At 41.9% G+C, this 27617-nt stretch overlaps 1 protein-coding gene across 2 annotated transcripts in view; it reads left to right on the top strand.

The window, feature by feature from the left end:
• Positions 1-27617, top strand: part of MOB3B (MOB kinase activator 3B) — a 99217-nt gene that overhangs the window by 1888 nt on the left and 69712 nt on the right. The window contains exons 1-2 of one of the 2 annotated variants that reach the window (XM_089678059.1): positions 13432-13563; positions 21932-22463. In XM_089678059.1, the coding sequence (XP_089534185.1) occupies positions 22046-22463 (418 nt within the window). In that variant the 5' untranslated portion in view covers positions 13432-13563; positions 21932-22045. Of the gene's footprint in view, positions 1-13431; positions 13564-21931; positions 22464-27617 lie in introns of those variants that run through there. The other variant, XM_089678058.1, reaches the window with a different exon arrangement.

Below are 27617 nucleotides of genomic sequence, written 5' to 3'. Positions count from 1 at the left end.
GATGAAGACCGTGTGACGTGTGGGGGAGATGTGCCCATTCCATCACATTAGTGCCCAGGGGCTCCGCCATGAACTGTGGCCTTGTCACCTTTGTGCTGTGAGAGGGTCCCATAACTTGGGGTGGAGGCTGCCATCTATCTGTAGGGAGGGGAATGTGCACACTGTGCTCTGCTGCTGGGAAAACTCCAGATCCTTCGCAAATGTTTTCTGCATTCTGTTCGGGGATGTGTGAACTTGGCAGGTGATACCACTGACATACTGGAGTCATTCAGAGGTCACCTGACATAAAAAGGGCAGTTTTCTAATCAGTTAAGGGGGCATCTGGAAGGACGGGTAACTTGACATTTTAATGAAAGTCTATATAAAGCCAGCACTGTTTTAGATGGGGTTGGAACCTCTGTCAGGTTTATATTGCTAAAGACAAACAAATGTCCTGCACACCAATGGAACTCTCTCCAATGACACTCTCTCCAATTCTCTGTGCTGACAGTGGTGTGCTTCCAATACAGTGACTGAGCTGTCACCAACTGCCCCCAAGCAAAACAAAAGCGAGAAGCGCACCAACCTTGCGCGTTACCTCAGTAACTAAAATTTATTAAACACAAAATGATACAAACAGCAAAATAATTCAGGCATGCAAGTCCTCAGAGGAACTTGACAGTTAGGAAGCCTGCGCGAGTCCCATCATAGGGGTAGACACTCGGAGCACAGCTGACACGTTTCGAAGGGTGTCCCTTCTTCATCAGAGCTCTGAGTGTCTACCCCTATGATGGGACTCTCGCAGGCTTCCTAACTGTCAAGTTCCTCTGAGGACTTAAATGCCTGAATTATTTCGCTGTTTGTATCATTTTGTAATTAATAAATTTTGGTTACTGAGGTAATGCGCAAGGTTGGTGCGCTTCTCGTTTTTGTTTTCCTTTGCAGTATTGGTCGGGCTTCCCCAGCCTTGTTTGGAGCTGCACAACTCTTATGCACTGGTGGTCGAATCTTACAGTTCTGGTTCCATCCATCCGCCACCCACCTGAGTCCCAGAGCGCAGGAGAGTTCGTTTCTGGTTTACCAACTGCTCCCAGTCATAGGGTTGTCACCTCATCCCTTTAAAACTGTACACACATTAATTACACAGGTCCTGTGGCTGGTTAAGGTGCTCATTAAACTCAGTGCCTTATCTGCATTAAATTAGCCTCAGCACCTGTGTCATTAATGTGTTCAGTTTTAAAGGGATGAGGTGGCAACCCTACCTGGTCACTGTTTACAATTAGAAGCTGGTGGGACAGCCAATCACAGGGATCACATGATCAGGACACCTGCCTCACACTCCCAACTCCCTGATCATCACACGATTGTGTGTCGCATAGGGCAGTCCATTCACTTGAGGAAAGCCTTACAACAGTTTTCCTATGTATGTGTGTCCGATCTTCTTACTGCCACTTTTACTATGCCTGTGACCAATTCTAAAGGCATTGCCTCCATTTCACAGATGACCAACTGGTGGTAAACAAGACCGACTCTCAGTAAGCTCACGGAGAGATGCCAGTGTTCAGAGTGAGGCATTTTGTGCTGGGAATCCATCATGAACATGACCACCTCCCACACGAGGCTCCCTTGTTGATATGAATGCAGAGGCTGCTGGCATCACATCAACTGATGACTCACCTCTGGTCCCATTCAGCTGCCAACCAGGAGATTCCCCAGCTGATAACTAAAAGGCAGGAATGCTAGTGATGTCATTACCCAGAAATGGTAATGGTCATATTTGGACCATGTTTGATGTTACCTTATGTTTACTTTCGGCTGTTGGACAGGGAATCTCTTGCCTGGGCTCTGATGCTGTCATCTGCAGAGCCCATAGTGTCCTAGCTAGCAAGGAGAAGACCAAGTGTCTGTGGTATTGACACTCCAGCCTCAGTGCCATGCCCTCCATGCTATAGATTCCTGTACCAGTTCCCGAAGGGTACATTTATTTGTCATGTGGAGGAGTGGTGGAATGCTCCACTGATACTGTCTTATCCTTTGCTCACCCACTGCTTCATTCAACTGCTAGATTTGAAGGCAATACCAAGTACTTCCAGGCATGGAGGAGCATGTGCATGACCTCCCTTTCATCTAGGTGACAGTACTAGTGTGTGGTGGTCGGCACACTGCTGTTTGGGGTAGGTAGTGTGTGCACACTATGTAATATTATATATGTTCAACTGTGCATCTAATATTCTCATAGCAGAACTGGCTTTAAAAAAAATTGCTAGTGGGCCTCCTATTTTGTTTTGTTTTTTTTGTTTTTTTTGTGGTAGTAGAGGCTTTGCATGTCTTTTCTATCAGGTGTGTGTGTGTAAAATACACACAGCTTTTTTTTTTTTCTCTCAAAAAATAGCTGCAGGACTCCCCCCTTCTTAGTCACTTCTTGTCTCCAACACCCGTACTTATGTCTGAGCACCTTCACTTGGTTCCAATACTTACCCAATTAGAGAATACAGAGCCAAGTATCATTTTGTGGTGCTAAACAATTTGTATAGAATTTTGTTAATGATAACGAGAAAGAAAAATAGATCCTCTGCAGTCAGCAGCATTAGACCCTCTCCCCCCAGCAACAATAGACCCCTCATCAGTAACCATAGACCACCACACAAAAATAGATTCCCTTCGGTGACAATAGCTCCCCCAGCAGCCAGCAACAACAGATCCTCCAGCACCCCTTGCACATTACATACTTTATGTGCTGAAGGTGCCAGAACTGCATTCATGCTGAAAAAATGCAGTGTGTGTATAATAATAAAAAAATATATATATTTATTTCAGGTACTTATATAGCGCTGTCAATTTACGCAGCGCTCTACATATATATTGTACATTCACATCAGTCCCTAACCCTCAAAGGGCGTACGATCTAAAGTCCCTAACTTACGTTCATACATACACATACTAGGGACAATTTAAACAGGAGCCAAATATATATATATTATGCTGCCTATGGCCCATGAGTAGTGCGGAGCATCTGTAAGAGTGCTGAGATGATGAAGCTATGGATAGAGTAGCATCATCACTGGTTACCCAGTGGCTGGATGAAGAACATGCACAGGATGCATGGGACAAGATGACAGCCATGATGGGTGAATTTCCTCTTTAAGACACCAAAAAAGTGCATATAGGAGTTGATTTACTAAAGCTGTAGAGTGCAAAATCTGGTGCAGCTCTGCACAGAAACCAATCGGCTTCCAGGTGTATTGTTAAAGTTTACTTGAATAAGCTGAAGTTAGAAGCTGATTGGCTACCATGTGCAGCTGCACCAGATTCTGTGTGCTCCAGTTTTCGTAAATCTACCCCGTGCTGTTTCTGGTAACACTCAAACACATGTTGTGCCCCACATTAGTTGGTAAGGTGTGTTGGGGTGTCCTTTAGAATGAATGTCACCACGTTGCACCAGCGCAAGTAATGTGTTTGTGTGCATTACTGAAAGGCAATAGTATGACCCTAAAAGGACAAGATTTTCCTAAGGATCTGCTGATAGTGGACAACATTTCTGTATCTCCTGAGTTAGACTGCATCAGATATCATCATTCATTTTGTGGTTAAATATCATATTCAGCTTTATTTATCGAATTGTGAAGGAAAATCTTCTTTTCTATTGTATCTAGATTAGCCACTTCAGTCTTCCAGTGCATTACTTGGATTGTATGGAGGAATGTGATTGAGTGTGTATAGTGAATACTAAGAACAATTCTTCCTTCAGACAGGATAGGAAGGGGACCCCATTTTTACACTTTAGTCTTTTTATAGTCACTTTTTTTCTGAGAGTTGTATCATCCATTACTGTACAAGTTGTTAGAAAGTGGAAGTGAAACTATGCAAGCATGTTGAGGTTACATTTCTCCCCCTGGACTTTGGGTGGGGATTTTTTACTGACGTATATTCCCCGGAGTTTAGAATACTGCATTCTACAAAAAGGTAGCCTGCCTAATGTTTAACAATGGTGTGTCTGCTTCAGAAGGTATTATGGGTGTCCTTACAGTGAGTTTTATTCTTTTTATGTACATGAGCATTCAGTGAATGGGCAAGCCTACTTTGGTTTCAACCCTACTTGCCGCAGGTCAGACAGACTTGCACTGACACAGCTGAAAGCAAATCAAAAGAATAGTCTGAGGGCTTGCATCAGCTTGAACTGGGGAATGAAGCATAGCCCATTGCAGACAGGTCTGTACACTGCCTGTAAGCCTTCTTTAACTTTTAGTAAATGGAACCAAATGCTAGCACAGCTAGGCTCTCCCTCTCTCCCTCTCTCCCTCTCTCCCTCTCTCCCTCTCTCCCTCTCTCCCTCTCTCCCTCTCTCCCTCTCTCCCTCTCTCCCTCTCTCCCTCTCTCCCTCTCTCCCTCTCTCCCTCTCTCCCTCTCTCCCTCTCTCCCTCTCTCCCTCTCTCCCTCTCTCCCTCTCTCCCTCTCTCCCTCTCTCTCTCCTTTTTTCAACTAGTGATCAAACAATCCAATACATTTGCAGCACTTGATTTTGCACTTCTAACATTTAATGAAAGAGGTGCTTGTGTGGCCATCATAATGCAGGTAATAGAATGCAGTGCATTGTGCCTATGGAGTACATCCGCAGTTGAACAGTTAAAATGGAACTAAATTCTTCTCTCCTTTCCAGCCAAGAAAGCTGCCATCTTAAAGGGTAATTTTTTACAAAAAATACAGGCACATATTTTTTGCAGGTAAACAAAATGTGCATTTATTATTTTCTTGCTCTACAGCCTGTTAGGCTTTGCACCTGCGATCAGAAGATCAGGGGTACAATGCCAGGATCTTACAGACCCTCAGTACAGCTGTCTGCAAGTACCTCATATGGGCAGTTGGTTACTGAATGGCAGGAAGAACAAGGATGCTCGCCAGCAACCACACAGTTCTTTGGGAACTACAAGCCGTCAGCTGCAGGGCCTAACGGTAGATGTAGTTCAATCATACGCAGAACCCTGTGAATGAATGACACAGCCGTGTGGTTGGAGACCCTCATGGCTGCTCTGTTTTTTAATTAACCGTGACAGCAGATTCGGGAGAAGATCAGCCACCTGCTGTCACAAGGTGGGGGGGAGGCAGACGCTGGAACATGTTACATGTTCCATCCTTACCCTAGGTTCACACCAAAGCATTTTGCAGAAACGCAGTACAGTCCATTTAACATGATTTTGTATGGGACATGTTCACATCTATGCGTTTTCACACGGTTTTTTGGAAAGGGTTAGGGGCTTTTTTGGATGCAAAAAGTTGTGTTTTTAGTTCTATAGACTTCAATGGAAATGCTGCAGAAAAGCATGTAGTGAGGTTTTGCTGCATTTTGCATTTTTAAATCTGTCTAGCAACAAGTAAAAATATGGCAAAAACGCAACCCAAAATGAAATGCAGAAATGGCTCAAGTGCAACCTGCGCAGGTTTGAACCTAGCCTAAATACGGGTGAAACATGTAACATGTTCCAAAGGTGAACTAATCCTTTAAATTCTGTTCTGCAGTTGTCATGGTACTGCACATGTTAATCATCTATCACACCAGTCCTTTCATCCTGGAAGGAAGGGGAGGTCACATGTTCCCCCATACCCACTAGTACTGGGGATTTCCTTCAACAGGTGGACAAAGATGGGGTCATTATTTTTAAACCTGTAATTTGCCTGAAGAGACAAACTGGCACAATTATATTAGGGCCAAGTAGGTAATAGGGAGTGGTTGAACATGCAGCCTCCATCTAACCATACTGTAGCAGTTATACCAGCTGCTAAGTAGCTAAACCTAAAATAGTTGCATAATGAATCTGTATATGTCAAAGACAGAGTCTGCACTGAAGTGCAACAATAACCGTGTTGGCTGGTAATCCGTAGATTACATTGTTTCCTGATCTGTCTGAGCACAAGTGCCATTTAATATCTCTGTTCACCTTTAGACCTGCAAGGCAGTAGGATGTGCAAGCACAGGATTTTTCTGCTTGGCTGAATGGAGAGGGATAAGAAGAGGTGATAAGCTGGGTATTCTTACCATAGTGGGACAATTACTAATTGGGGAATATATGTGTAAAAAAAGTGCAGCGCTTAACAGCGTAAATAATAAGTCCAATTGTGCAAATCAACCGACAAAAAAAAACATATAAATGATCAATTCAGGTGCAGAAAAGCATAGTGAACAGTCATTGAATGTGAAAACAGATCTTTAATCACAAGGAATATTCTTGTATATCCAAGTGCAGCCTTAGTCACCCCACTCAACGTGAAATGTCCTTGGGTGCAATCATAGATGATCGAAAACATAAATGTGACCAAACACAGTCCAGTGCAGTGCATGTCACCCCACTCGGTGCTCAAGGGAGGCTTACAGGAAAAATTTGACCAGGCGCGTGCTGGGAGTTGTAGTCTGCAGCTGATCCACTCATGGGCTGCATGCTGGCACCGAGTTGAGCACAGGAGGAGGGGAGCCATCCAGCCGGGGACGGACGGAGCTGTCACAGGTGGAGATTTTTGCACTTTATATGTTTTTTTTATGTCTGTTGATTTACACCATTGGAGTGATTATTTACGCTGTTAATGCGGAGTTCCAGACACACTGTGAACAAAAAAAAAGTCAGTAGATTCAAAAACTGTAACTGCTGACTTTTAAAAAACAGCCGCTCACCTTTCCCACGATCCCATGGTGTCCTCCCCGCAGCTCGTTTCACCAGCCCTCTGGTGTCCCAGGTGTCAGCATCTTCAGTGTGGGCACCTGGCTGTGACAGCTTGAGGCTTCACAGCCGGGTACCCACTGCACATGTGCGAGTAGCACTGTGCTTCCTGAATGATCCTGTAGTCTTCTGGGACCTGTCGTGTGTCCCAGAAGACTACGGGGAGGGAGGGTAGGAAGACAACTTCTACTGCGATCACCTAGGTGATCGAAAGCAGAAGTGGGAGCAGGTACCTGTCAATTTTGGGTACCCGCTCCACAAAGGTGCCAATCCTTAATGGGGATCGGGGGACCAGTCTTTAAAACGGAACTTCCCTTTTTTGGGTGGAGCTCCTCTTTAAGCGCTGCACTTTTTTATGTGTTTTATATTCTTTGTAATATAGTGCTGGCAGCTTTTGTTTTATTTTGAACCAGCGCAGATATTAATGCTACCTTACATTAATTGGGGAATGTTAGAAAACAACGTTTCCCAGCACTGACTGAATCAGTAAGACCTCTTTCACAAGGGCAGTTGGGCCATTTTACTGCCCAGACCCCCCCCCCCCCCAGAGGGGGCTGTACACATGTCACAGCCACAATGCTTTGTTGCTGGGCAAATTTTAACGTGGCATGTCTAATTGCCAGGTACCACCACCTATCAAACTCGCCTATTCAAGTTAATAGGGTCATGCTGCAACTGCAAGTCAAGCATTTGGCTTGTTGTTGCAGTGTGTTCTATTCCAAATAAAAAGGGATGCCTTCTGAACACCTGACAGGGGTTGCTTAGCCACCTTCTGAAAAGTGTTCCACCACAGATTGCTTTTCAAAAGCTGCCCATATGGGAACCTAGCCTTGGACTTTTGTATTGCATTTGTGGTTTGAGGGGTTAGTGCACCCAAAATTACTACTTTAGTTACGAATGAACCTTCGTTTGTGTTTTTTGTTGGCTCTACCTATTGTGTTTGATGTCACAGATTCTTTTCCTTCCTCCTACAATTTGTATACCGTAACACGCAATAAAAGTTCGGAGACCTCTTTGTATTAGCCATAGCTGGTATACAGACCCATGAAGAGATTCCACCATCATAGGCCTAAAGATAAGTAGGAATCCACTGGATGAATCAATACTGCTGGCATGTTCAAAAACTTTAGGTGGACTGATATTTAAGGTGTTGCATTTTCCACGACAAATGATTGGAATATTTAGTATAGCATTTGAAAAAGTATATGCTTGGTAAAGGCGGTTTCTTCCGCTGGTAGTATATAGATCAGGTTTACTGTGTGATCACTGCTGCCTGACTTCTTCTATAGGCTAAAAGTCCTTTATCTGTGGAATGTTGCCTGGTCACAATACCAATAACAGAATGAAAGCAGAGGTCAGACATGTAAGCTACGAGGGATTATTGAACAACCTATACTAAGGACGGCAGTCTTCTCATTGTGCTTTAGGTGTTTTTGTAACCACAGAATGTACATTTTGTGACATGGCAAGACCTTCCGTGATGGAAATGGATAAGACTTATTTATCTGTAAACAATAGTGGAGGTTACTTGTCAGAAGACCCAAAGTCAGTTCTTCCCCATAGCTGCTCCAGTCTGAGTGTCATGATGCCATTTTATTATAGGTAAGGCTATATTCAAAGGTTTAGAGTCCATTGACATTAGCAGCATTGTCCAATGCAGTCCTCACAATAGAACAAGGCAATTTGCCCTTTGTCCTAGTCCTTAGGTTGACACCAACATGCTGATTCGGTGTTGCATTTTTGTTAAGCATGTTGTGGCGCACTGCAGGACGCTGCAGCAGATATCAAGAACAGGAGAAGTTAAAAAAAAGAGAATGAACTGCCATGCATGTGAATGGATTGCAGCACATGTTAAGTGTGCGTGCTTTGCACAAACAATATTGCATGTGGTGTGAAGGGGCCCTATTGCTGCTCTACGCACATTGTAGTTATGAGATTTGTCTGACTATTTTAGTGGTCACTTCTGGGATCTAAATCAGGGGTCTCCAAACTTTCTAAGCAAAGGGCCAATTTACTGTCCCACAGGCTTTAGGTGGGGGCCAGACTGTAGCCAGCGGGAGTATAAAATACCCCGTCGTGGGCGCCAGTGAGAGTAGAAAATGCCCCGTCGTGGGCGCCAGTGGGAGTAGAAAATGCCCCGTCGTGGGCGCCAGTGGGAGTAGAAAATGCCCCGTCGTGGGAGTAGAAAATGCCCCGTCGTGGGAGTAGAAAATGCCCCGTCGTGGGAGTAGAAAATGCCCCGTCGTGGGAGTAGAAAATGCCCCGTCGTGGGAGTAGAAAATGCCCCGTCGTGGGAGTAGAAAATGCCCCGTCGTGGGAGTAGAAAATGCCCCGTCGTGGGCGTAGAAAATGCCCCGTCGTGGGAGTAGAAAATGCCCCGTCGTGGGCGTAGAAAATGCCCCGTCGTGGGCGTAGAAAATGCCCCGTCGTGGGCGTAGAAAATGCCCCGTCGTGGGCGCCAGTGGGCGTAGAAAATGCCCCGTCGTGGGCGCCAGTGGGAGTAGAAAATGCCCCGTCGTGGGAGGCAGAGTGCCCTGTCGGCTGGATAAAGGCAAGCAAATGGCCACTTGTGGTCATTGGGTTACAATTTGGAGACCACTGATCTAGATTATTGAATATATAGTCTGTGCAACAAATGAATACTCTGATATAGAATAGGCCCTCTATAAATTATATAGGCTGGCTCTATGTTGTATGAAGATTAACTTTGTATTGTATTAGTTATTGCTCCAGAACTGTGGAAGAGGTCCAGTATTCATATACAGTGACCCTTATAATTTGCTACTGGGCATTTCAACTTGTATTGTTATACCTTGGTGACCTAGCAGACTATATTTTTATTACAAGCAGTGCTGTTCTGAGCTGCCAAGCACACAGTTTACTTGCGATTATTCTATTCATAATTCCCTTGATGGACGGTTATTGTCATAGTCACTTTACTTAGATGGGAAGTTAAAATGAAAGGGGTTTTCCAGCTAGTCAGAAAAAAAGTACACCACAAAAAAAAACTGTTTGCTCTAGTCCTAAATGTGATGATAAAATCTAGAGTGTTTGGATGCAAAGGGTGATCACGAAAACTCCCAGGGGGTTTCCTTTTGATAGGTCATAGCTGATTAGTTGCTATTCATATAAACTTTGTATTGTATTTTCCTACAGAGCCCATGTCTGGCTATGTGTTCATCACTTTTGGATGCATTGTGTTAACAGGTCTACTATAGAGAGACTTGGGCTCAGTTCACACTTACAGGAAGATTACCCAGGCATTCCCTGAAAGTTGCTTCAAAGTAGTACTCGTGCGTCTTTCAGGTCGCAGTAGTGTGAACCAAGACTAAATTGGGAGATTGAAAAGTGCAGCAGTGACACATCTAAGGGCCTGCCCACAACATATACACTGGGCAACCTTGCTCAGTGCAGACCCAACACATAGACAAGACAATTTGCCTTCAGTGCTACGTGTTCAGGTCACACCTCTACCCTGCAAAAAAGTTGGATATGCACTACTTTAGCACAGCATGTTGTTATGCAGTACACCATAACACTGTCTGCTGTGGTGAATAACGTTTGTGATGCTTCAATAATGTTGCATTCTTGTCTATTTTCATGCAGCGGCTACATGGTCGCTGTTCGCAATTTGACATCCAACCCTTTGTACAAATGTACTCTTAAAGTGTTACTAAACCCACAACAGTAAAATCAGTCTGTATATACCGTAAAGCATGCTTGTTATACTCACTGTGCAATCTAAGGGGTTAATCCTCCCTTGTGTAAAAAAAAAAAAAAAAAAAAAAGCTATTTGATCCTGTCTTCACTGATCCTCCCCTTCTTCTACTGTCCCCAATCCATCTCTTCATAGAACAGATCTTGGGGCAAGCTGCACAGTCTCAGTTTGGTGTGTATTGCTAAAGGTTTTTTATTATTAATAATATTATTATTAGCACTGTAAAGAGAGGGGGTCATTCAGCATCATAGGACAGTCAAAGCAGAATAACTCCTCCTACAATCTTTAACCAGTACTCAGGTGGACAGTGATAGAAGTCACAAGACTGCTATATACTGCTGATGGGAAAAGGTATTTAGCAGTTTACATTTACTAAAATAATTGCACTTCCATGTTATGTGTACTGTGGTAGACTGGATATAGTGACTGCAGGGTCCTGGGTTTAGTAACACTTTAAGTACACTCATGTGAATGAAGCCTAAAGGAATTTCAGGCAGATCTATTAAAAGCACCCATTAGTATTGTTCTTTACTACTTGAATATGTTTGGAGTTTAATTGGGCATAAACTCTCTCTTATACAAGATTTCTGTAATCCATTGTCCATCAATTCTGGAAGATGGAGAAGGAAACCTAGAAGCAAGTAGACAAATTTTGATCAATATATGGGCAGCCCTGGTTGTACACAAGTCAGTCTGTCAGTCGACTTGTGTACAACCAGCCTGTTGGGTTATTCCTGAATGATTAGTGCAGTTGGGTATACCAGGCAACACTAATCATTATGTTCTGCCGACAGGGGAGGCTCCCCACCAGCAGAACACAGTAGCACTGTGGGACTGATTCTACCATAAAAACTGACTGTGTTGATGGGGGAATCAAGCAATTTTCTTTCTTCAACCCATGGTGGAAGATAAAAAAATTGCATATTCTATGGCCTGCCTAAGGCTCTGTGGTATGAATGTGTATTGACAATGAACATGCTGATAGCAGGAGAGAGCAGGGTAAAGCTCTCATGAGTGTGCTGCTGCTCGGTCACTGTCCAGTCAGCAGGCTGATAGTGAGTTCATGTGGCAGTAAAATGTAAGGCCCTGGCAGAATAGAATTCTAGATTCTATAGAAGGTAAAACAATTTCATATAGGCAGTTTAAGAATGTGTGTGTTGTTTCTGCAGTAACAGTTGCTTTAACCGCTGCCCTATAGCAGAAATACTGATGCAGGGCTATGCAAAATCACGTGTGTGTGTATATACATATATATATGTGTGTGTGTGTGTATATATGTGTATATATATATGTATATATGTATGTGTGTGTGTATATATATATATATATATATATATATATATATATATATATATATATATATATATATATATATATATATATATATATAAAATTAGTGTGTGTGAGTTGCATTTCTGGGAAGGACGCACACGCTGCCCTACCCACGCTGCCATTTGCGGCAACAGATGTCAATCACTGAGTCCTGGCTGGAGATTCCCCACCGGCTAATGGCCGAGTAACACTGACAGCACAGCAGAGAAATACACAGCAGCATGTTTCCCTAATAAAACATAGCACATTATGTTAAAAAGCACACAGTTAACCCATTGATTGCCCAAGATGTTAACCCCTTCCTGCCCATTAGTACAAGAATAAAGATTCGAATATATATACCGCCATTTGTAAACACTATAACTTTCACGTAAATCAATTAATTTACACGTATTGGGGTTTTTTTTTAGCTAATACATGTAGCAGAAAATTTTTGGGCCCAAACTTGACGAAATTTGATTTTTTTTTTTTTTTTTTTAATAGTTTTGACTTTTTGCTATAAAACATATCCAGTATAAAAAGTTTTGTGGGCTTTTTTTTTTCCTTTTTTGCAAATTGTCGTTCTTTTTTGTTTATAGCACAAAAAATTTAAACCTCAGAGGCAAAAAAAAACCACTGAAAGAAAGCTCTATTTGTGGGGGAAAAAAAGGACATAAATTTAATTTAGGTGCAGCATTGCATTGACCGCGCAATTGTAAGTTAAAGTAATGTAGCGCCGTATTGCAAAAAATGGCCTGGTCAGGAAGGGGTTAAATCCTCTGGAGGGCAAGTGGTTAAAGAAGTAGTTTTGTTTTGTTTTGTTTTTATCCCATCTTTCTTTTTGCCAATATCATAATAGCCAAACGTCCATTTGTCAAACTATATGATTTTAGGTCTAGCAGCAGAATCTTGTGGCTGGAATTGTAGATGGTTCTGGAACAGCTTGTACAAAGCAATGACAGGCTGACAGGAGCAGCAGATCTTTGCATGTATTTGCACATCAAACCATTACCTGCAGCTAAGAAAAATGACATCCTTGTTTTTAGCCTTTAGCTGTAGTTAACAGCTGGATATTTGGATACATGTGACAGCCGCAGCTCAGGTTGGCCTGCCATTGCTTTGTACAGGTCACGTGGGTGCAGCTGTGTGGAACCACCTATGATTCCAGCTGCAAGAATCCAATGCTGGACCTAAAATCATCAGTGGTAATGAGGCCTTATATTGAGCCATGCATGGACACCTTACTCCAGAGGCCACACAAGGACAATCATACAATGACCTCATGTAGGTCAGACACAGTAATAACCCAGCTGGCTTTTGTAGCCACCCCACTGGCAAACCAATATATCCCATTAAAATGCAGATCTGGATCAATGACCTTTTAAATAGATGCCATACACAAAGTGGCACATCCAGAGATGCATAATTGATTGGCCATAATTAGCTTGTATATCCTGTCTTTGTATAACAGCACGTTTTCCTGCATATTTTCTAAAATTCTGCGTACACATTTAGTAAAGAAGAATATATTGAGAATTTTCCTATGCATTATTGATGTGATTGCTGCTGTTTGATTAATAGGTTTCAGCACTGTGATATGGGTTATTTGTTTAAATGTCTCATTGAGTTATTCATTAACTCCTGGTGACCTCTGCACTATTCCATTCACCAGCACACTTCTCAGCACATTATGCAGCTATATCCAACACTAGCAATAATGTCAGAGGTGTACAGCATCTGGAAAGAAGGAAAATCCTCATGATTTTGGGTTCTAGCTTCATACAAAATATAAGGAATCGGTGTTGTGAATGTACCTCTAACGTGCCCTTTGGGACAAGTCCAGGATTGGTAAACTGTGTTTTGTACAAGTTTTTTTCCGGTCTTATTTAAGAATGCAGTGTAAAATGAAATATGCAGTATAGTACAAAGTGACAAGAAAATATGGAGGCAACCAAGTCATTTCATTGACATCAACTCAAATAGGAATGGTTGATATGAGTTATTGCAGTGTGTATGTGTTGTTTTTTTGTTTTTTGTTTTTTTATACTCAAAATTTCTCCTTTTTAAGAAGACTTCATGCAAACATCTAAACATATAGATAACATACATATATGAGAGCTGTTTTACCTGCCAAAGGATTTGTATTTTTGCCCATCCAGTCCTTGTCTGGCAGAGCAGAAGATCCTTAGGCTCCTTTCATATGGGGTGGAATCCACTTTGCTCAGCGGGTGATCAGTCCACGGCAGGGGCAGACTGACAACTCATGGGGCCCCCGGGCAATAGGGGATCATGAGGCCCCTGTGTCCTTGCCCAAACTCAAAAAAGCCTATGAAAAAGGTACCAGGTGCATCTCATGGGGCCCCTACTGACCCCGGGTCCTCGGGAAGTGCCTGAGTTTCCAAATGGTCAGTCCGCCCCTGGTCGACGGATCCACTGCTGAGCAGGAAGATGACAGGTCAGAGTTCCCTCTGTCTCTGTAGAGCAGAAATGGGCAGAGCCGCTCTGCATTTTGAGCGGTCGGCTGTAAACAGACTGTGTTGTCCATTTATGCCCAACTGCCCTCTGACAGAGGGAAACCGATTCCCTTCCCCTTGCATTTTTTTTTTTTTGACTGGATTGGAAGTAGGCAGTTGTACACACACCTGCTAGTCAATAAGATGATATGGACCATCGGATCAGTTCCACCAGAAAAACTGGCAGGAGGACCTGATTGGAAAACCTGCGTGAAAGGGGTCTTACAGGTTTTGTCCCTCTCCCAGCCTGTGACTGGACAGTGAAAGGAGAAGCAACAGATTAAAGAGCTCACTTTGCTTTATCCGCCAGTCAGCATGCTCCTTGTCAGCACATGAGCACTGCAGCATGGTTGATGTGCCACTTCTCCATCTCCCAGTCTGAGTTCTGATGTACAGTAGACCTCAAGAGGCTGATACCAGGGCACATTTAGGTACTTATATTGCTTGAATTTAAAAATGTATTTGAAGTTGTGCTGTTAAGACAGAGCCACATTAGTTTGTGTCTTTAATATCTGTCCAGAGTTCAGCTTGAAACAGAAAAACTTCATTTTTCTAAGGACCAACTGTTTATGTATCAGGAGCTAAACCACATGACATATTTTTCCAGTACAGGGTTTATTGCAGTCTCTGCAGTAAACTACTGTTTACAGTTACATATACAATAATCTAGTGTTCACAAAGAATCTACTCTAACCAGCAGAATGTCTTCCAAGCGTAAAGTATGCTTGTCATGCAGGATATATAGGGGATGCTGTTACTGAGAATGGTGGCTACCTAACTGCGTGTGCAGAATTATGCAGTACATGTAATCAGTGAAAAGTCCAAATTCCTTATCTCTACATTCTGGATCAGTGGGTTCAGAATACTGAAGACAGAATGACAGCCAGACAACTAGTACGTCAGCAAAGAGAATCATCAACTGTAGCGTATGTATTTCTTTCACAAGATTTTTCCTTAAAGCTGAGCTCCAGGAATATAAAAGATGCACCTTTGCAATGCCCCAACCCCCCCCCCCCCGGAAATCCCCTTAAAGGAAAATATGGTCAAAGCTCTTTTGGCCATACTTCTTCAGTGGATCACAAGCGTGCACTTTGTTCTGCACTCCTGTGACCCAGATTTAGCCAACAGCGGTCTTAAGTCCACTGTCAGCTGATATCACAGAACCAGTTAAGGCTCTGCACGGATCCCAACAATAATGTCGAATTGCTCTGCTGAGTGGCTGAGCCAGCCACTCCTACCAGCTCAACAGCCCAGCACTCCAGTGAGCGCTGGAGGGGCAGAGCAAAGAGCCTGTGACTGACAGTCACCCGTTCTCTGCTCACTGAGAACTGAGCAATCAGTGGTGTTTGATCACTCTGTTCTCAGTGTATAGCCAGCAGGGGACGGATGCAGCATCTAATTCAGTATGCAAGTAAGTTTGCTTTTTATTTTTTTTGTTTCCTGCATTTCTCTTTTAAGATCAGGATTGTTTTTTTCATTTTGGCGGCATCTTGGTTACACTCATTTTATACGTTTTTAACCTTTGTAGTCTACACTAAATATTTTATACATTTTTTGAGAGGACAGAAGGGGCTTTAAAATGTTTTTTTTTTTTTTTTTTTTATCGGTAATAGTACAAAAATTTTAAATTTCCTTTAACTTTTCCAAATGTATAATTTATGTAATTTGTGCACCCCATATATCTACTGCAAATTATACTCAACAAAGTCTGCTCATTAAAAAGAGGTTTTTTTGGAATGATAAAGCTCAAAGTGATGCAGTTTACTTTAGGATAGCCTACTTCCATTTCAATGCTACATCGTGACGCACATAATGGGAGAAGAAAATGTTTGCGTGATTTGTTCGCAATGTATGATAAGATTGTTGTGTTGATATTTGTGAACATTTTATGCTTGCCCACTATATGCAAATGTCATCCATATCATCCAGTGTCATTGTCCATGTAACCTCATAGGAAAGGTAGTATTGAAGCCTCAGCATTTTTTAGCTTAACCACTTGCCCTCCAGAGGATTTACTCCCCTTCCTGACCAGGCCATTCTTTGCTATACAGCGCTGCGTTACTTTAATTAATTTTGCGGTCTTGCAACGCTGCACCAAATGAAATTTGTTTTTTTTTTGTTCCTCCCCCCCCCTCCCCACAAATGAAACTTTCTTTCAGTGGAATTTGATCACTTCTGTGTGTTTTTTTTTTTTCTGTTTTGGTTTGGTTTTTTTTTTGCGCTATAAACAAAAAATACCCAACAATTTTGAAAAGAAACCCAATATTTTTTACTTTTTGTTATAAAACATATCCAGTAAAATCAAATTTTGTCATAAATTTAGGTCAAAATGTATTCTGTGACATGTCTTTGCTAAAAGAAAATCCCAATACGTGTAAATTAATTGGTTTACATGAAAGATATAGCTTCTAAAAATGGCAGTACATATACTGGAATTTTTCTTTTTTTTCATAGGAGTAATGGCGGCGATCAGCAACTTATAGTGCGGCGGGCATTCTGACACTAGGAGAGAACTGACTGTCACTGACATGCCCAGTGACACTAATACAGTGATCAGTGCTAATAAAAAGCACTTACACTGTACTAATGACTCTGGGCAGGAAGGGGTTAACATCTGGAGTGATCAAAGGGTTAACAGTGTGTGGTGCAGGGGCAGACTGACCATTTGGAAACTCGGGCACTGCCCGAGGGCCCAGGGTTAGTAGGGGGCCCCATGAGATGCCCCTGGTACCTTTTTCATAGGCTTTTTTGAGTTTGGGCAAGGACGCAGGGGCCCCATGATCCCCTATTGCCCAGGGGCCCCATGAGTTGTCAGTCTGCCCCTGGTGTGGTGTTTTTTTGTTTTTTTTTTAACCTGTGTGTGTGTTTTACTAGGGAGGCATGCTGTTTTGTATTGCTATGCAGAGCAACTCAAAGCACATGCTGGAGCTGACAGGTGAGAGATCTGTATTGTTTTCGTACAGATCTCTCCCCCATCAGTGATAGTTGCCGATTGCTGGGTGCCAGCAGGGAATCCCCAGCTGGGACCTGGTGATTGACAGCTGTAGCGGTCCCCTACCCGGAAATACAAAATGTCTATATACGTGCCATATTTGTGCTACAGGGTGACAGGGAAGCGGTTAAAGGGTAAGTTTTATCTTTGGGAAGAAAAAATAAATGCACTTTTTTTTGCAGGGAATTTATTTATTTATTTATTTTTTTCCTAAGGAGCCTGTAGAGCATTGCATGGACGATCACAGGTGCAGTGTCAGGTTCCTGCAGACTCTCAGGATAGCTGTCTGCCAGTACCTCGTATAGGCAGGCAGTTACTTGAGAGCATAAAGATCATTGAACTATGCGAGTGCTCACCAGTGCCATTGCAGTTCATTAAGAAATACAAGCCATCAGCTGCAATGGCTGATGATACTTGTAGTCTGTTAATTCTAAGGAAACTGTACATGAATGACACAGCTGTGTAGGCGGAGTCCTGCATGGCCTCACTGTTTTCAAAATGTGACAGTGGTGTTGGGGGGAGTGGAAGGGGGTTTAGGTTGCTAAACATGTTATAAGGATGTAACATGTTCAGAAAGGTGACTTTAACACATTAAGCACAATAAAATAAGCATTCTTCTTTAAACTTTGTTAAAATTCTTACCCTAGCATTTGCAATTTACAACTTTCAATGATCCGGAGCTCAGTGCTGCTTTCCTGAACATCCAGTCTTTGCAGGAAAGATTTAACAGTGGTGTCTGTTTCCATTCTGTTAGCTTGGAGAAGGATGGAACAAGGGAGTGTCTTGCCATCCAAGGCTATGTAGCTCTGTGTTTCCATTTATGCACACGGTGTAGGGAGGCACAACTATAATCCTGCATGCAAGGGTGGCTCCATAGGACACTGCAAGGGAAAGGAGCCACCTTGAAATGGGAAATCTGGGGTAGCAGTCATGATATTGTTGTAAATGATACATAGGCAAGGATTAAAAGATAAAGAATCTGCATACTCAGTAAGTGATTAAATCAGGTCTTTAACGTGCCTAAAAATCACTTTAGGGTTTAATATCACTTTAAAAAAACAAGCATTCAGAAATCAATCAGTTGGAAAATGTAAGCAGAGCGGATCAGAGGAGAAGGGACACACCATTTGTAGAGAACCTCCATTGTATCCCTGAATAATAGAAACTACCAGTGGCAATGTTTGTAAATCCTATTCATGTTAGCAGCGTATGTACGTTTTGGCCATATGAATGTAAAGCATGCACTGTGAGATCACTGGTCAGAACTGTGAGTTGTCATGACTTGTTTTGTTTTCCTGAAAGAAGACTCATGCTGAGTATATGAACATATCAGTGTACAGCAGGAGAGGAGAAAACCGCAGAGAGTCAATACCTAGAAACACAAGAGCCATTATGGAGTTGATCGTCCAGTCTTAGTGACACTGTGGTAATTAACTCTACTATGCAGTACAGCACACGTGCGGTTAGTTTAGATGTTTCATTGGGGAGTTTGTCAACAGACTGTTAGAAGCAATAAGCTTTAGCACATAGCTGAGCAAGTACTGTCGGCCCCAAAATGTTCATTACAGATGTGGACAGGGAAAGCCGTATAAAAGATTGCCGTAAATGACTACTTGGATGAAAAGCGGACCATCGTGAAATATAGCGACACGAAGGAATAAAATCATTCTGTCATCTGGTCTTCACAATAAATGCAGACAATAGAGTACGTATCCTAGGAAACAAAAGGAGAAGAAGCTGCTGGAAAGACATGCTGTAATTCACTTAAGGTGGCTATGACATCAGCGATTTTATCACCGGACTCTAAAAATGAAGTATTCTAGAACCATTTTCATACCTGCTGCATCGCATATTCAGATTAGACCTTAGTACTAGCAAAACCAGAGTCAGATTGACTGAACAGTTGGAAAAGAATGGTTTAAAGCAGAACTCCAGAAATACTCTTCATTGCATAGTTACACAGGTCCAACTTGGACCCATGGATGTATGCATATTTCATATCCGTGGAACCACTGGAGACAATCACTGTAGTAGTTGCCATTACTAAAGTGAATGCCACAATCTTCTTAGTCCAGTGCCTGGCTTCCCTCCTGCATAGTGACCACAGGAGGTTGCTTGCTCAGCACCACCACCCTTCACAGAATGCCTTGTTTTTATTTTTAACTGAATGCAAGGCTTTCTCTCATTGGATTAGGTGAAGAGGCAGGGTTCTGACATTATATTCACCTCATCAAATCAGAGAATGCATTGTATTAATTGAAAAAAGGGGACCTGTGAATGGCATTGGTCCTGAGCAAACAACCCCCCTTTGGTCACTATGCAATAGGGAAGCAGGGCGCTGAACCCAGAAGGTTGCAGCAATCCCTGTAGTAGTGGCAACTATTAGAGCTTCTTCACACTTGCATTACTCTCAGAAAACCGATCCTCGTTTTGATTGCTCTTCAGCGAGCATGTGATAGGTCCGCCCTAACCCCATTAAACCTGTATTAGCAAGCTGTGGTTGTGGGGAAGTTGAAGAGTGATCCCATTCACTTGAATGGGTCGTGCTCAGCCAGCGCTACCTCTGCTTAACGTGACTGGGAGTATACTTGCTTCCATGGCTGCAAAGCATTTTGGCCATGACATATGTACTGCCTCTGCAGCTAAAGGAAGCAGGTGGGGGAAGTAAAACGTGACTCAACCATGAGGTTTTTCTATTCCTCAACTGATAGTGTGAATGAGCCCTTAAGAGATTATCTCCTTGCCCAGTGGTCCCTCAGGGTATGGGATATGCATACATACATTGGCCCAAGCTAGACCAATGTAACTTTGCAATGCATATCATACCTGGAGTTCAGGTTTAGGCAGGATATTGTAGAGGGAGGATGAAAGATGGAAATTGGAAATGGACAAATAAATATACAACAGCTATAAACATGTAAAATCAGAGTAAAGGCATAAGGTAGTGTCTTAGATGGGTTGTCGTGTGACAACTATTAGTTAAGGGAACCCCAGTATAAAGAAGGAAAGGCCAAAGGCAGGGAAGCTTAGTGATTAAGAAGATTTCTTAAGATTGAAATGAAAAGGCAGAGATGGAGAATTAACATGTATACTTTTTTTTTTCCTTCTAATTTTGGGTAGAGTGTGGAAAGGTTAGGCCATCTATCGAGTTTTTTATGATCTTGGTTCTTATTGACTGTTGACACCAGGAGAAAACGTGAGAGTAAATCCAACATTTTAGATTTGTCCCCAGAACAATAGCTAAGGGTAAAACTTCCAATGTGCACACCTGTTGTGGGGACAACTATGCAAGAGATTCCTCTCTTACTGCTGTAGTTATAGTTATTGTGTGTTTTTAAAAAGAGTGTTTAAAGGCTGTCTCCCAATTATAAGATTAAAGCTTCAGTAGATCACTGAATGATTGAGTAGTTCAGTGTAATTTTAAAGTACTTCAGAAATGTAGTATTTTTATCCACTTCAGCTCCAGTGACATACCCGTACGTTGCTGGACTGTAGGTGGTTATACTGGGACGATGCCTGCAGACATCCTTCCAACATCGTTTTTTAGAGCCAACAGTCAGCTTTCTTGTAAAAGCAATCCATTGCCTTTACAAGCAGCGGGAGGGGCCTATCCCCCCCCCCCCCAATAATAAAAATAATTTTTAAAGCACCCCCATTCTTGTACGTCAAATCATGGTCAGTAATTCTAGCACCGGACCTCCTGTGTAAATCTAAAGAGGTAACCTGCAAAGGCTTCTAAAGCGTCGTCTAAGGAATAGTAAAATTTACACAATTTGTCGCAATTGCATGTGCAATTTTAAAACCTGACATGTTTGATATCCGTTTCCTCAGTGTAACATCATTTTTTAGATTCTACCAAACAATTTGGTGTTTATATTGTAGTTTTTGTGCATTAAAATTAAAGAAATGCATTTGTTCCAAAAAAAATTTAGTTTGAAAAACCACTGCAAAAAAAATGTATTCTCTAGAGCAGGGGTGTTACACTGGCGGCCGTCCAGCGGTTGCGAAACTATAAGTCCCATCATGCCTCTGTCTTTGGGAGTCATACTTGTAACTATCAGCCTTGCAATGCCTCATGGGACTTGTAGTTTGGCAACAGCTGGAGGGCCACCAGTTTGATGCCTCTACTTTAGAAAATATATAATGTTTGGGGGTTCGAAGAAATTTTCTAGCAAAAAATACTGGTTGTTACATGTAAAGTGCCAGAAAAGGCCTGGTCTTAAAAGTGTTTTATACAGTAATTTTAAAGTATAACTAAAAGCAAAACTTTTATTTTTTATAGTTTTGTATAGAGTGGAGAGGGATTACACCACCTATCAGGATTTATTGCTGCCTATGGAGATTCCCCCTCTCTATTTGTCCTGTTTAACATTATCATTGTAAGTAAAAGAAAATCCCTAATTTTGAGTTATCCCCAGAAAAGCAATAGAGGGGAAATATTCCAATGGGGACACTAGTTCTGGTGACCTGGGAGTCCCCAAGGAATTCCCTTTTGCAGGGCTTTCCTCTCACTTCCTGTTGGCTATGGGACAGGAATTGAAGGGAAATCTCTGCATTGGGACCCAGATGGCAAAAAAAAAGTGACGGGTTAATGTTATATCCATAATGGGGGGGGACGTTTTGCCTATAATTCTACTTTCATAAATAAATATATAGCTGATTAGCGCTTACACAACTTTTATATGTTTACATGTTTCCCTTCTTTTCCTAGGAAATGAAATAAAGTAAACCAAGACAGACTCGCATTTACATTGCTGACATTCCTCCATCTTGTACAAGACTCAATTCACTTGACCGCTGAGAGTACATTTCAAATATAAAAGACATGTCAATAGGATTAAAGCAAGTATTTAACAAGGACAAGACCTTTCGACCCAAGAGAAAGTTTGATCCTGGCACACAAAGGTTTGAGTTACATAAACGGGCTCAGGCGTCTCTGAGCTCTGGAGTTGACTTGAAGGCTACGGTTCAGCTGCCCAGTGGAGAAGACCTCAATGACTGGGTAGCTGTTCACGTGGTTGACTTTTTCAATAGGATTAACCTCATCTATGGTACCATTTGTGACTACTGCACAGAGACAACGTGTCCTGTTATGTCTGGGGGTCCAAAATATGAATACAGATGGCAAGATGACCTGAAATACAAGAAACCTACTGCCTTACCAGCACCTCAGTATATGAACCTACTTATGGACTGGATTGAAGTGCAAATTAACAATGAAGATATATTTCCTACTAGTGTGGGTAAGTCTCATTTGGTCATATAATAATACAGGATTTCTATAGCGCCAACAGTTTGTGCAGAGCTTTACAATATCAATCAATTTAGCTCTCAAATATACCTATTTTGTTTCTTGCTCAAATGTCTTGGTACTGGTGCAAGATCTGTTAAAACTTGCATCTCCTTTTCCCCTGACTTCAGTGTTCCTTCTTCTGTGTTTTTGACTTTTAAAAAGCTGAAAGCAGTTTTATAACATTTTTGTTTTTCTTTCAATTGCTTTCAATTTTTGCTTACGTAAATTAAATAACAATTCCTTTAAACACATGGTATGCCATCAGCATGCCTCTGCCTTTTTCAAGGATAGAATCATTATGTCTTTAGGGGTGTTTGCCTAAAGACGTCAGAGAATGGTCAACCACGCCATAGTCATAATTTGACCATCACCAAGTGTCTTTTAGGCTGAACTCAGCCATGAAGACTTCTCAAGTCACAAGAGCTTTCCTTTGTATGGCTATGCATTAAAGTGGGGTGGGAGCCGTGTTCCTACTGTTAAGGTTTGCTGCTCTTCATGATTGCACTTTGCACTGTTTGTTTTTAAATCAACCAAACATTTGTCAAGAACAACCATTTACATACATAGCAATGCAGCCTTTTATAGTCACTTTGGCTAACTTTCATGTGGGCATTGTCGGTGCTGCAAACCAGGTGCTTGAGGTGCATTTTAAAGGATATGTTCACCTTTTAACAAAAACTAAATCCCCCTTTTTTTTTTTTAGGTATAAAAATGTGTATTTACTGTTCTTGCTTTGGGAGTCTGGAAAGCATTGCAACAGCAATCAGCGGTCTGTGTATCTATGTGCTCTTACCTCATACGGGCAAGCAGATACAATCTGACATTGAAGAATCAATGAGCGCCGTGGTAGTTCATTGAGAACTACAACAAGCCAACAGCCGCACTTCTCCTCCGCTGCCCCCCCCCCTTCATAAATTTTAAATTGTGACAGCTCGCGAGGGGGTAGGGAGGTGGGGAGAAGATCCCCTGCTAGCTGTCGCGACGGAGGACTGGGGGCCAGTCCTTTCGCTACATGTTACACCCAGGTGTAACATGTTACAACAAGGTGAACTTATCCATTAATTGCAGCTGGATGGCCTTATACACGTCACACCCGTGAGGCAAAAAAAGTAGGGCATTTTGCACTTGGCGAGTGATTATGCCTGCCAACACGCCCCATCAAAACGAATAGAGCAGCATCTCTTTCAAACAGGTGTGGTGGAGGTGGCATATCACCTCTCGATTGCCTGCTGAGTAGAGTCTAACCACTGTTATCAAAGCGATCAAGCACACATTGCGAATCGGCAGCATTGACCATGTGAAAGATCTTGACTGCGGTGATTGGCATAAAGCTTTAAGTTAAAAAGGTGACCTGAAAAGGTAGCTAGAAATCTTCAGACAGGAACATTCAGTAATGGAGACAGCAGATTTGTAATGCCTTTTGCTGTATTTGGTGGTCGTTCTCTTCCACTGCAGCCAATGGTCACTACTAAGAAAATCTAATAGTCTGTGCATCATGCTTTGACTCATGTCCTAGATCTAATGAGGGATAAAGACCAATATAAATCCAATTTAGATGTCACAAAGAGTGACAGCAGTGCTGCTATGAAGATCATGGCTATAAATCATTGGAAAGAAAGGGTTGACTTGCTATTTCAGTCAGTGCAGTCATTTCTTAAAGTGCACTATAAATATACTAGCTGCATTTCTCCAGTTTTTACATATTTGATGCCAGCAACCAATATTGAGAATGTTTCCGCAGTCATTTGTTTATAGGACAATATGTGTGATCACAGCAGGTGGGTTTTAAATGCAGAAGAACATTTGTGGGGCTAGAAGTGTAGTACAACATCAACATTCATGTTGTGCTTTGAATTGAAGACAGTGCAATGTGTGTTCAACTTTTCAGTAATTTTAGATATTTAGGTGTTTTCATGGTGAGTGATGGTCACAGCAAGAAATAGTCATGTAGAGAATGTAATTTTTCAGCATGCTGGAAATCCTTTGCAGGTATTCCTAAAATATTTCCTATTCAGAAGAAATGTTTTGCTAATTATGCTTGGAATATACTGTGGTAACAAGCTCATGTCACAGCAGTATCTAAGACACGGGCTTGTTTTATGGACAGGCACATATGCATGTCTGCGACTTTCTTCTTTTGTACAAAGGACATATAGCTGACAGTTCTTTGTTTCAGGACATTAAGTCGTTCAGTGCACTTCTGCAGGTTGTATACGGGTTTCCTTTTTAAGCATTTTTTGTGGCTTACTGCAGCTACCCTTATAGGGAATGTTATGGTAGGAGACGTTTCATCCTCTATGGGCTGCAGGAAGAGCTTTCCATCAGATTGTTCCTCTGTCAGTGCAGGCTAAATGAGTGGATTTTATTGGTTAAGCATGATTGCGCCTGCTAGAGGAATCCCACTGAGGAAGTTATACAGGGTCATCCTAAACAAAAACACATTTGTTCATTGCTGCTTTTTCTTTTTTTTCTCCTTCAACATCTGTGTCTCTCAAGCTGCCATTAGAACCTGGCCTTCTTTAACTGTTTGCAGCAAATAAAATAAGGTGCACTAGGAAATGAACATATGGACAAGTGCAAAAACAAAAGCCACTGAAATGTGGTCACTTATGGGGTAGAGGCCATTAGAGCTACTGTATGTGCAAGCACAAACATTTCCTGGTTCATTTCGTATCAAGTGGATGCTTTGATGTATTTACATCTTTTTCTTTTTCAGCACTTAAAAGCAAACTGTTAATTTGCTGGTGCTCAAATCCATCTCTCACCATGTCGTGCTGTAATAATACTAGCCATATTCTGCTCTATTTTCATTCTTCATACAGCCATGGAATGGTGGAATTATTGAATTGCAAGTCATACTAGCCACAACCTTTTCCTAAGATTTTGCAACATGTTATCCTCATGTTAACATCTTAGCCTAACATTATTAAGAGGATTGATACTCACAATTAGTGCTCAGAGATTGTCTATGGGACAGGCAGGTCTCCTATAACTTGGTACAATAAACCATTTAAAATGTTCAATTTTAAATGCATTAACGCATGCCAAGCAATCAGAATTCAAAGGCAGATAAGTACAGGATGGATTTTGATAGGTTGCCAAAGTATACTGTACTGAGGAATTGGCACAAAAGAATGACAATTACTTAAGCTAGCCATAGATGGATGGTTCTCAGAAACCAGGTGAATTTTGTTCCATGTATGGCTGTTCACACTCAACAGACGTCAGTCTGTCGAACTGGAATGTTGGAACACTTTTAGCGATCAGCTGCTGCAGCCAGTATACTGCAACCACTGAAAAAAGAAAAGAAGGTGCTACTACCCATCCAATGCTCATCCCAGGAACTAGGCAGGTGCGTGATCCACAGTTGCTTATCCATTCCAGAATTAAATGAAATTGATCCGCACTACCTACATTGTTCTAAAATATTTGGTTTTATTAAATCAACCACAGGAAAAACATCAAAGGTTGATGCGTTTTGAGCTTAACAAGCCTTAGTCATAACCATACCCATGGGTTATGACTAAGGCTTGTTAAGCTGAAACGCATCAACCTTTGTACCTGTGATAGTTTTACTGTGGTTGATTTAATAAAACTGAAGATTTTAGAACAATGGCGGTAGTGCAGATTAATTTATTTAATACTGCAGCCACTGGTCAGTGTATTCTTACAACAGAGCAGTCCCCTGTTGGAATAAAATGACACAGCGGAGAGGAATCCTTCATCCACCTGCCTTGTGTGGATGGAGGAATTTTATTTTTTTCCGATCAGCCCCTCTTTTACTACTAAGGGATGAAAGGTCCACTTAAATTAAAAAAACAAAAAAAAAACTGCCGGTGATCTTTTATCTCTTCCACGTTCAGTGCTCAGCGTAAATGAGTACACCCCAACAGATTTGTCAGAAAACCTTTACTTTCCTTTTCAGAATTCACATTTTCTATGGGACACTATACTACAAAATACTCCCACAAATGCAGGCCATTCATTGCGAACAAGATTTGTTAATTTGCACACACAAAAAAGTATTTCTACGAACAAATTCATTCAAGACCATGTTGCAAAAATGAATACACCCCAATGAGTCTTAGGGGCAGAGCTAAATTTTAGACAACAAAAATCCTAATTAACAAGAATTCAACTACAGGTGAGTCTGATTATTCATTAAACAGGTGTCCAGCAGACAGTTGATTATAAAAGGGAGTTGCTTAACGAAGATAACCCCTTCCCATTTCATGCTGTTAACAATGGAACCACATGGAAGAGATATGTCACAAGGCCTGAGAAAGAAGAAAATAATTTCTTTACACAAGGAAGATCAGAAAAGCTTTACTTATCAGTCAGAATACTGTAGCAAAAGTAATACAAAGATGGAACTGCATCCAACTCACAGAGACGTGAAAATCGCCATGCAAGTTCACTGCAGTTAGCTAAAGACGTAGAAAGCCAAACTGGGGTGAATGTTACCCATGACACAATATGGCGTACACTGCACAGGAATGGTATGCATGGGTGTCATCCACAAAGTAAGCCTCTCCTAAAACCCATGCACAAAAAAGCCCACCTAGAATGTGCCAGGGACCATGCTTACAAAGAAGACTACTGGGACTCTGTACTTTGGAGTGATGAGACCAAGATAAATGTTTTTGGAACTGATGCCTTCAAAACTGTATGACATTGCGAAGGTGAGGAGTACAAAGAAAAATCCATGTAGCCTACAGTGAAACATAGTGGTGGCAGTGTCCTTCTGTGGGGCTGCATGAGTGCTGATGGTATCGGGGAGCTGCATTTCATTGATGGTATCATGAATTCACAGTTGTATTGAAAGAGAAGATGCTACCATCACTCTGTGCCCTTGGTCATCGTGCACTTTTCCAACATGACTATGATCCAAAATGCACACCTAAGGCCACTGTTGCATTTCTGAACAGGGTGAAAGTGATTCATTGGCCAAGTATGTCTCCTGATCTGAACTGAGTCAAACACCTATGGGGAATTCTGAAGAGACAAGTTGAGCATCACTCTCCATCCAGCACCCAGGCTTTAAAAGAGGCTGTTCTTGAAGAATGGCAAAACAGATGTTGCAATATGTCTCCAACTTGGTCAT

This window comes from Staurois parvus, unplaced genomic scaffold (assembly GCF_062004578.1).
Source record: "Staurois parvus isolate SC_StPar_1 unplaced genomic scaffold, SC_StPar_1.0 ptg000198l, whole genome shotgun sequence".
NCBI classification, from domain to species: domain Eukaryota; kingdom Metazoa; phylum Chordata; class Amphibia; order Anura; family Ranidae; genus Staurois; species Staurois parvus.
Note: the sequence above shows the minus strand (reverse complement) of the source record. Positions and strands in the feature narration are given on the sequence as shown.